Below are 10391 nucleotides of genomic sequence, written 5' to 3'. Positions count from 1 at the left end.
AAACCCTTAATTTATAGCTGATGAAATGCTCTTATTCTCTTTTTAACATAACAAATCATTGAACAATACGAATGCAATTATGGGGATAATAATCACCAAGACCGCTTTTTTTAAGAAACAAAATAAACATAGACTTCAACTAGTTGAAAGATTTATTTAAAGATTGAAATAATTAGCGCATGTTTAAGATCTTTTGGTGGTGTTGTTTTTATTTTGTTTGATTGATTATTCACTTGCTTTAAATATTAAACCGGCACTGTTAGGGCAAATTACTAAGATTTTGTGAGAATAAGTCCATTTATTTATCTAATTATTTTATTAATTCTGTTTATTCACGCTTCGATTCTGTATTTCATATCTATTAAGTAGTAAGTATTAAATAGTGACGCATTCATGATTGACAGGTTTTCAGCGTTGTCATGAAAAAATAAAGATAAGAATTGAATTGAATTCATCGTGTTTTGTTGATAAAGGGGAAACCCTAAACGTACGTCCACAGTATATGTCTTCGTCTAATGAAATGAAGCTTTCAATTCAATACTTTTCTTTATTATTTCCTTCGAGTTTCAAGCAGCAACATTGTCATTATGCGGCGTTTTCATGAAAGAGAAAACATGATAATAACCCTAAAATCAACAGAAGCTACTCACTTGAAATTGTATTATTCAGTTGAATTAAGTCCAAGTAACACAAGGAATAAAACAAGAACTATCAACAATGAAATCCACGAAACCGACTAGAGACATTGAACAGGGCGTGGCAGGTCGTATTCTTAATCCTCTTCACCTGCTGCTACCTGCGGCACGGCGCATGGTGGGGAGCATCTAACAGAGGAATAAAAACAATCATAATATTATTATTCCTTCCCTTTAGCTACGCTTCATCTCGATCTCCCCCTCTCTCTCTCTCGTCAGAATTCATTCAGCTTGAATCCATTGATCTACCTGGTCAAAATAGACCACCACCACCACCACCAACTACCCGATAGCTAAACGAGGACATGCAACGCTTGCCACGAATACCACCACGACAGCGACAGGTACGACGCGAGGACGTAACTGAGACATTCGCATTGCCTCACTCTCTTATCCTCTTCACTCCACTGACTACGACAAATAAATAGCAGGAACGAAATTGACGTCACTCAGCCCTTTATTTTTTTAGACAGCCATTTTGGTGATTAGCTCTCACTAAAGTATATCAATCAGAGTATAAACGTCCGGGACGTCATATCCGGCTAGCGTATGCTGTGAGTATTTTAATAATAATAATAATAATAATAATAATAATAATAATAATAATAATAATAATAATAATAATAATAATAATAATAATAATAATAATAATATTATACTTTATTCATCCATAAAAATGGAAATTCGTTTACAGACGTGGCATGCAAAAAAAAATGTATAAACACAAAGTTGAGAATCTATGGCGACAATGTATACATATATAATGCAAATGCACAAAAAAGTAAAAAAAGATACAACCAAGAACCAATAGCAACACTTTATATATTAATTTGATAAATTGAGATAGGCCATACCTCTGGCCTTTAGTCCGAACGTGTGTGTGTGTGTGTGTGTGTGTGTGTGTGTGTGTGTATTTAAAAGATAGTTTAATTTTTTAAATTTAAATCACAGTTGCGCGTTAAAAATTCGAACACTATGTGGCAAAAATGAATTAAGGTGACGTGTTGTTACCTAAACGCATAGCATCAATAGGACTTGATCATCGACATCTTATTGATGCTATGCGTTTATGTAACTGCTCACAACTTCCGCCAGCCGTTTTAATGTACCAACACAAAAAACGGTGTGTAATCTTAAACGTTTATAGTCTGAAATTTTTATAGTTTAGCGAGAACAAATCATTAAAATGGTTGTGTAAAAACAATAACAAAGAGCTGAGTGACGTCAATTTATTTCCTTCTATTGATATGAGGTCGTTGGACTCGATCCATTAGACTTTATAGCTTTTTTCTGTGTGAATTGTGTGGAATAAATCAATATAGACGAACCTTGATCCTACAGCGTTTCCCATCTTACACTGCGTTCTCAATGAGCTTCAGGCGGCTATGTGGTCTTTTGGTATGACACTCGCTTTCGGATCGGAAGGTCCTGGGTTCGAGCCTCGCTCTGCGGATAGTTGAGTCCTTGGAAAAGACTCTTTACTCACATTCTCTCACCGTACTCAGGTGTAAAATGAGTACCTGGCCGTTTACAGCGTCCTAAATGTTGAATGTTGCTGTTGGCCAGGGACCCCTTGTAAAGCGCTTTGAGCACATTTAGTGGATATTGCGCTATATAAAAGCTCAATTATTATAATGTTAATTATTACCCCCATAGACCGCATAGAACCAAAATTATTTTTCATCGAGAACAAGGCACCTGAGAGGTTTTCATCATTTTCACTCATTATTTTTCCTTCTCAATAACGTCAAGTTTTCGGAGCAACCTTCTTGGCATTATCAAGTTTTAAATTTAAAGCAATTTTGTAATCTTTACATGAGCATTGATGTAAAAATGAAGTCCCCTGTTTTTTTTTTGTTTTTTACTCTTATATATGTTGACATCAATATACACTTTACTAGATATCTATATCATTACAATTATATAATTTGTACGTCCCTTGAAATATATATTATGTAATTATTCTTACAGCTTACACTATACCTATTACAAAGTTTTACTTTACCATATTTATTTACGTATATTATATTTATGTACGTATCATTGTCATTATCGGCATTTTATACGTCTGTACAACAATTTCCTTTTTGGATGAATAAAGTACATTATTATAATTATTATTATTATTATTCTGTCCTCACTCGTCATTGAACAAAGAAAGAAACTTATTGTTGATAAAAATTGGAGTCAGAACTGACTTGACTTAATAATAATGACTTATTGCCGTGCGCTTGTTTGGTCCACATGCCTTGAAGCCTCGGCTTTCCTCTTGGACTGGTTAGTTGTAAAATTCATGCATGTGATCCCTATACAACAAGTAATAATAGCTACAAAATCTAGTACAAAACAGTATTTCAAAGAATATAGAAGGCTATTCATTCAATGATGTAATCGGTACATTTTAAGATATAATATTTTCTTTTCTGTAAATTTTCAGTCATGATATTAAACTCGAAGGGACTGTAAATCTAAATTTTTTTGGCAATAAACCACTGCTAATATATGGACATTAGGTACGAACTATTTTGCTTATATGAACATGGAGGTTCAAACATTAATGTCCGACAGTTATAGTGATGCACGATCCCCAATAGATATACTACATTGCGAGTATCTAAAAGCTTTTTTTAAGTTGAAAGGAAAGGCTTTCAAGCCAAAGGAAAAATGCAACAATGTAGATTTAGGGTTAGTCCAATCATAGACAAACGACGATCAAGTCCAACTAATTAATTTTTAAAATTTAATTGTTGTAGTCGTGCGCTGAAGACGCGACACTATAGAAGGAATAAAGCTGATATCCCTTAGCTGTTTGTTATTGGTTTTTGTTAGACCACCTGCTGGGTGATTAGTTCTCAACAAAATATACCAATCCGATGTGACCTACTCACAAACTGTTTTGCGCTGAAATTGAGACTTGAAAGGACTGTCACAGTGTGTGTTTCTAATTCACTCAACTATAACACCGACTGTTATATCCGTAGTTTACTCGGGTTACTTTTACCCCATTATTTATTACATTTTTATGAGACAAGTTATAGGCGTAGTATCAAAGCTAATGTTTTTAGTTTTTGCATGTTAATGATAGTTTTAAAAAAATATCTATGTAGGCTACATGCCCATTTTTAATACATTTTTTCCAATTTTGAAAAGTAGCAAACATCTCTAGGATTGAGTGTTAAGTGAGCTGAAGAATGATATTTATAGTCACGAGATATTCATATTTCTGTGCGTATCATTTATCTTCCAAATATTCAGACTTTACTCTTAACTTCTACCTTATTCAAGGCTTCGGACTACCTTCGTTTACTTTAAGATTAGTCATAAGGTACAGTTGTTATATTTGTGGGCGATCCATCAACCCGGTGTAAATCTCCCGATCCGTTATTGACTTGGGATTTAAACTATGCACACATTAATCTACAGGAAATAATGCAGTCAGATTTTTTGGAGATAAATTAATGTTCCCATCGTGGTTTTTGAATGTATAGAAAGCAAAAGACTTGAAAATAAAAACAAATTTCAGCTGTCTTAGAAATATGTTCATGTTTATCTTTACGAAACAACCTCAGTCCTTATTTTGTGGGGGTGGAGGGTGTGTGTGTGTGTGTGTGTGTAAACTATAAAATGACGCAGAACACAAAAGACAGTAGGTACGAGTCAATAGACATATATTGATAGATCATAGCATGAAAGAAACAGTAACCTCTATCCTTTGCAGACACATCCGTATCATAGAACATATACGCACACGAGTATGAAACCAGACAGACAGACTACACACAAACACACACGCACACAAAGCATAAATCATCTCCTCCTAGATATTACTTCATGGTCAATCGTTAATTCAACGTTAACATTATGATAAAAAGAAAGAAAATAAAGGAAATTTAAGTTTGGCTGGATAACCCCTTCCTCACCGAAGGCAAATGTAACACTTTCCAAGTGGAAATGTCAAGCTGTCTTGTTAAGAATGCATCATGACTGACTACCTAGAAATTGTAAATACAGGAGACTAACAATCGGGTTTGCTGAAAAAATTGTGGTTTGAATTGGTGAAAAGAAAATGTTGCAAGTAAGCTCCGTAACGGGATCCTCTTAATGTACGACAACGCCCCTTTGCACAGAATACAACAAGCAGTCCAAAATGCTGAATGGTGCAGCGTTGACATCTTGTCATACCAGGGGTATATACCTTACTTAGCCTCCTCATACTTCCTTCTGTCTCATCTTTAAAAATATATTATTCAAAGACGTTCCATCAACGACGAACGCCATTGATGCGAAGACCTATTATGATCTCATTCTGGGTCATGTTTCCCTCAAGAGAGGTGGCAGAAATGCTCTCCTTCGGGATAGAAACATAAAAGCATGAGAGCCAAGCTACGAAGTTCTACATTCATTCCTTCATAGTAAAGCTTAAGACTTCATGGACCCCACTCATACTCTCTGGACTTTAAGTAACCCACCCTTCCCACAAATGTAATGTATGCAGCGCGCAGAAACCACGTGTTCTAATCTAATGTGCTACACATACAAAGACAAAAGGTAACACAAAACGCAAATACTATTATTACTACTCAAAAGCCTCCTTTTCAAAAGCTTCCTAAAAGTGCTGAGCTCGAGGTTACCTTTGATTTCTTTTATCTAATTTCTTCCATAAGAGTTTATACTTTTTATTCTGACTACAATTTGGATACCAAAATTACAATGGTATGATAGCTTAACACAGATTCAAAGTTTGAATCGTAAAAAATCATATAAAGAAAGAAAACAAATTATAGAGATATATTGATCATCTGCACAAGTTTGCAATTTCAGTTAATTACTTGAAAATGGAGCCACTTGATAGTACAATCTGATAATTTTGAATTTATCAGAACATACAATATTCTAATTCTAAGGTCACATGAAAAAGTAAAACATCAGAGGGTGTTCCAAGAAAAGGATACTAATAACAGTACAGCTGGATTCTAGCAAGCTCTTGGGAGAAGCCAGAGTGCTTGAATCCGAGCAGGCCGATATCCAATGCTCATGGGAGATAATGACTTACCATGTAGATATAATTGGGTCACCCAGCTCCAACGTGCCTTATTGCAGAGTGCGCTGGAATTCAACGAGCACTGTTTAACCCAGCTGTAATCCATTCATTTGCTTAGATAGACCATACTGTCTCACTAAGACATCAGTACAAAATCCTGTTAAATCTTGGCACTCAGATAGTTTCAGCATGCACACACACACACATACGGGACCAAATGTTTCAAAACGGTGTTATAACGGGATGAGTTTAACTCATAAACTTGATTTCAATGAGTTTTGTTTCTTCAACTTCAAAAAACATTAAATTTTCAAAATCTGATCGTTTTGACTTTGGCAGCTGGTTATCTACATATAGATAGTTCGAAGGTGACGTCACTCAGGTCTTTGTTATTGTTTTTTGCCATCCGCGTTTACGAGTAATGCTCACTGAACTGTATTAACCTGACTATAAACGTTCATGGATATACACACAGTTTTGTGTGTTGGTCCGTTATACTTCAGGATTGCAATGTTATGAGCTTCTTAGCCAAGCGCATACTATCTATAAAATATGTCTTAAAGAAGTACTACTCCCACTCTGCTGGTCTTTCGTTAAGGTCCTTGGCAAAATACAAGTTATCTCCTTCCAAAACAAGGATATAAAGTTGCCAATAACTCTTTGAGTCTACCAACCGTCCAAAAAACAACAAATGTTTATTTGAATGAGATACTATTGTTTACACGAAATTCAGAGATTCTTCAAGGACTGGACACATATAGATAGCCCAACCCTGTTAAGGAAAGCAAAGAACAGGACTGGTTGATGAAGACTGGACCGTTACAGTCCAGAGAATGAGGTGCGCTGATGAGGTCGTTGATTATATAGTAACAAACTTGAAGGAAAAAAAAAACAATATTGGGAAAAAAAGATCAAAAGATCCCCCCCACCCCTGTCCCCGAGAAAAAAACAAAACAATTTTTGATAATAAATAAATCAAAACCAGAGAATAAAAGGAGGAAAACATAAAACATGCAAAGAAAAAAAACCTTTAAAAAACCCATTATATATAATATATAAAGTAGTAAAGAGCAACCAACTGAATCTGTATAAATTATTATTTTTAATAACTTAAAAAGGATCTATATATAATGCTGCAACTGATACAGTGAGGTACATTGATGAGATTTTTTAACAAATCTTCACGGGAAAAAAAAAACAAGCAAAAAATAAAACCCATCTCTTTTTCATACAATGAAACACAACTTCATTAATATAAATGACAAAAAATTATATCCATAGATTCAATGTGAATATACATTTATCAAATTCAAAACCGCATCATACCATACGTTCCATGTCATACATAACAAGAAAGCGTTTAATGATGCTACAGAGACGAGAGGAGGTTAAATAAGTAAAAGAAAAAGAGAGAGAGAAAAAAAAGTATATTGCCCTATTATATTGATTTGTCCTGGGTCCTTTCAGATTATTTTCACCTCTTACTGATTCAAATTATTCCACACCTCTTGATTAAAATCATTTTCTTATCTTACTGATTCAGTTCTATTTTCACAACTTACTGATTCTAATTATTTTCAAATCCTACTGTTTCAAACCATTTTCACAAATTACTGATTCAAATTATTTTCAGACCTTACTTATTCAGTTTATTCTCACAGCAAACTGATTTAGATTATTTTCATATCTTAGTTATTCAAATTATTCTATCTATTGTATTGGGGAAAGCCTTCTTTGCCTAGTTCAGCTTTTCAGAAGAATATGTTACAAAACTTTGATCCTAATCCACTATGTTCTAATGGTGAGTTTGATCTAGCGTTAAACCGGATTAAAACCAATTGTATTGTACGATATAAAATGGAGCTCTCAGCCACCGGGGACACACATGTCATTCAGAATACTATAACACAAAGTACACAACTAAAATTGAAATATGTCTAGAATCTATTTGTCATCTGTTTAAATACAAAACCAGCTGGGAGACATTTTTTTCAGATAACCGTCCAACTGTTTGTTCCATCTAATCACTGCTGTCATATTACTCAGGGGCAGCTTTCCGTCTTTCAAACTTGGAGAGGTAACGATTGCTATCTTTGGCACTGAAACAAAGAAAGGAAAAAATACATGGTTAAGAGATCAAAAACTACTGTAGGCACAGAGCACCTCTGTTACAATGAAGTCGATGGTACTTGAGGTAAATTTTCATTATAACAAAAAGTATAATAAAGTATATCTTATCTTATCTTAACCAAGGTTTAGTTGAATCCAAGGTGTCATTTTTGACATTTATTATACAAGGGATATTACCTTGTATGTACTTGACGTTAATAAAAATGAATGAAAATCCTGCTCGCTCAGGTCGTTTGTCGGAGATTAGTATCTCTCTTTAAAACCGTAAAGCTCCCTATCAAGGGCATTCTTAAACTCATTAATATTATTCGAATAAGTTTGATGAAATTTAAGACTGTTCCATGTTTTGTCAGCACAGAATATGAATGCATTATTCCTAATAGAAGTACAGTACTTTGAGATCATCCTCATGTGATAATGTAATTGGGAAGTAATTTTTTTTTAACCGTTGTATTTTATATTATCAAGATAATTAGAACTCCAATTAACTGAAATTTTCTATTTCTGATTTGTTTTGACTTAAAAGTCACTTTTCTTGGCTTATTTCGTTCTGACATGATACCAGATTGACATGCTGGGTCACATATTTACTATTAAAATTAATAGATTAATAGTATGTACATACCCGGTGGCTTCAACAAAGAACAGTCACAGCCAGGAGGTATGGTAATCTCAGCTTGTTTGTTGATTCCCCTCTGACCCTTTGGCTTTATCAATAAATCCTGTCGGAGCCTGAAGAGATTTGGTGCTTTTCCTTTTTTAGTAGCAATGTAAACTGGGTGACATATAGATAAAAAAGAGTAATAAAAACATGGTACAGTTTGAATGAATTTTATTCATTTAGGTAGTGAGTAAATGTTTCAAACTTATGCGGTAATGGCTTCCTGGTGTGTTTACTCATTTGCAGGTCTGATGGCCAAAGTAGTTATGGGCTCATTGGTGTAATGGAAATACTCTCAAACCAACGGAAAATATTATACATGACAATAATGTTAAAACAAGCCCATAATTATGTTAGGTAATCTGACCTACAAATATGTGCATGCACATTATTGGGGATTTGTTTTCAAGTTCCCAAGCAATATATTCCAAATCATTTTCATTTGCACAACCCAGTCTTAACATATATTTGTTAGTCTAGTATGTACGTCTCCAGGGTAAAAAAAACCAACCATAAAGTGAAATTGCATTTATCACGACATTCACTAAATGTACTCGAAGCGTTTTACAAAGGGTTCCAAGCCAATAGTAACATTTGAAATGTAGGATGAGACATGAGGCCTGTGAGGCACTGTTACAATCCTTTTGTTGTTGAAAAACACTCTATTGACAGCCAGGAATATATTTTATTGCACCTGAGGATGATAAGAAAATGTCAGTAAAGACTTTTTTCCAAGGACTCAACTTTGTGCTGCAGTAGTAAAACCCAAATTTAGAATGTAAAGGTCAAAAGCCGAGTGTCACAACCTGTGTCAAAAAGCTGCAGTAGGATTAAATTCAAGATCACTGTCTTATCATTTGGTAGTAAAGACTAGCAGGAAATGCAAAGTAACTTATATTACTGGGTGACAGATACAAAAGCACTCACTGTAAAACGCTGAAAGCTTTGTTCATATTACAGAAATATCAGCTATGTGGTCTTGTGGTATGACACTTGCTTTCGGATCGGAAGGTCCTGGGTTCGAGCCTCGCTCGGCGCATAGTTGAGTCCTTGGAGAAGGCTCTTTACTCATATTATCTCACATACTCAGGTGTAAAATGAGTACATGGTCATTACCAGCGTTGTCTCTGTAAAATGTAATATCTCCTAACAGGCACCATGTCCCGTCCTAAATATTAAATGTTGCTGTTGACCAGGGACCCCTTGTAAAGCGCTTTGAGCAGGTTTAGTGGATATTGCACTATATAAAAGCTCTTTTTAAAAAATAAAATTATATTAAGCTCAATGTCTTATTATTTGGAAATGCAAAGTAACATATATTACTGGGTGACAGATACAAAAGCACCCACTGTAAAATGCCGAAAGCTTTCTTCATATTATAGAAATGTCAGCTTCAAAATAATAATAAAAGCTTAATTATGCAAAGACGTATGACCACTCACAATACCACCCGGCAATCTACTGTTTTATTCAAATCAAATGACATTAAAAGATTTTTTTTTTCTTTTCTTTTCTTTTGGGCTCGGTACCCACTATCTTTGGTTCCCTATGGTAAGTTATGACACTGAACAGTGATTTGTATTATAAGGCTATGAACTACAAAAGAAAAGAATATACAAAGCCCAATTTGTTATGGAAAAGGCTATTCGGACCCGAGTCTGAATTGCTTCCCATGGCAATTCGGACCCCGAGTCTGAATTGCCTCCCATGGCAATTCGGACCCCGAGTCTGAATTGCTTCCCGTGACAATTCGGACTCGAGTCTAAACTAAATAGAACTCCGTGGCTAACCAGGGTCGAGTCTGAATAGTCTCCGATGGCTCTTCGATTCAGAATACTGCAATGCAATGCGCCTGAATGATGAA

At 34.8% G+C, this 10391-nt stretch overlaps 2 protein-coding genes across 3 annotated transcripts in view; both read right to left on the bottom strand.

Annotated features, from left to right (window-relative positions):
• LOC144970394 (uncharacterized) overlaps positions 1-983 on the bottom strand; it is a 55097-nt gene extending 54114 nt beyond the window's left edge. Inside the window, exon 1 of one of the 2 annotated variants that reach the window (XM_078909978.1) lies at positions 651-983. The gene's annotated coding sequence lies outside the window, so the exon portion shown is untranslated. The remainder of the gene's footprint in view (positions 1-650) is intronic. The other variant, XM_078909976.1, reaches the window with a different exon arrangement.
• Positions 984-6819: 5836 nt separating this feature from the next.
• LOC144970393 (murinoglobulin-1-like) overlaps positions 6820-10391 on the bottom strand; it is a 90804-nt gene continuing 87232 nt past the window's right edge. Inside the window, exons 53-54 of the mRNA XM_078909975.1 lie at positions 8492-8641; positions 6820-7835 (exon numbers count right to left, since the gene is read on the bottom strand). Coding sequence (XP_078766101.1) covers positions 7696-7835; positions 8492-8641 — 290 coding nt within the window. The 3' untranslated portion in view covers positions 6820-7695. The remainder of the gene's footprint in view (positions 7836-8491; positions 8642-10391) is intronic.

This window comes from Berghia stephanieae, chromosome 4 (genome assembly GCF_034508935.2).
Source record: "Berghia stephanieae isolate SIO BIC M18660-M18661 chromosome 4, UCSD_Bste_1.3, whole genome shotgun sequence".
NCBI classification, from domain to species: Eukaryota; Metazoa; Mollusca; class Gastropoda; order Nudibranchia; family Aeolidiidae; genus Berghia; species Berghia stephanieae.
Note: the sequence above shows the minus strand (reverse complement) of the source record. Positions and strands in the feature narration are given on the sequence as shown.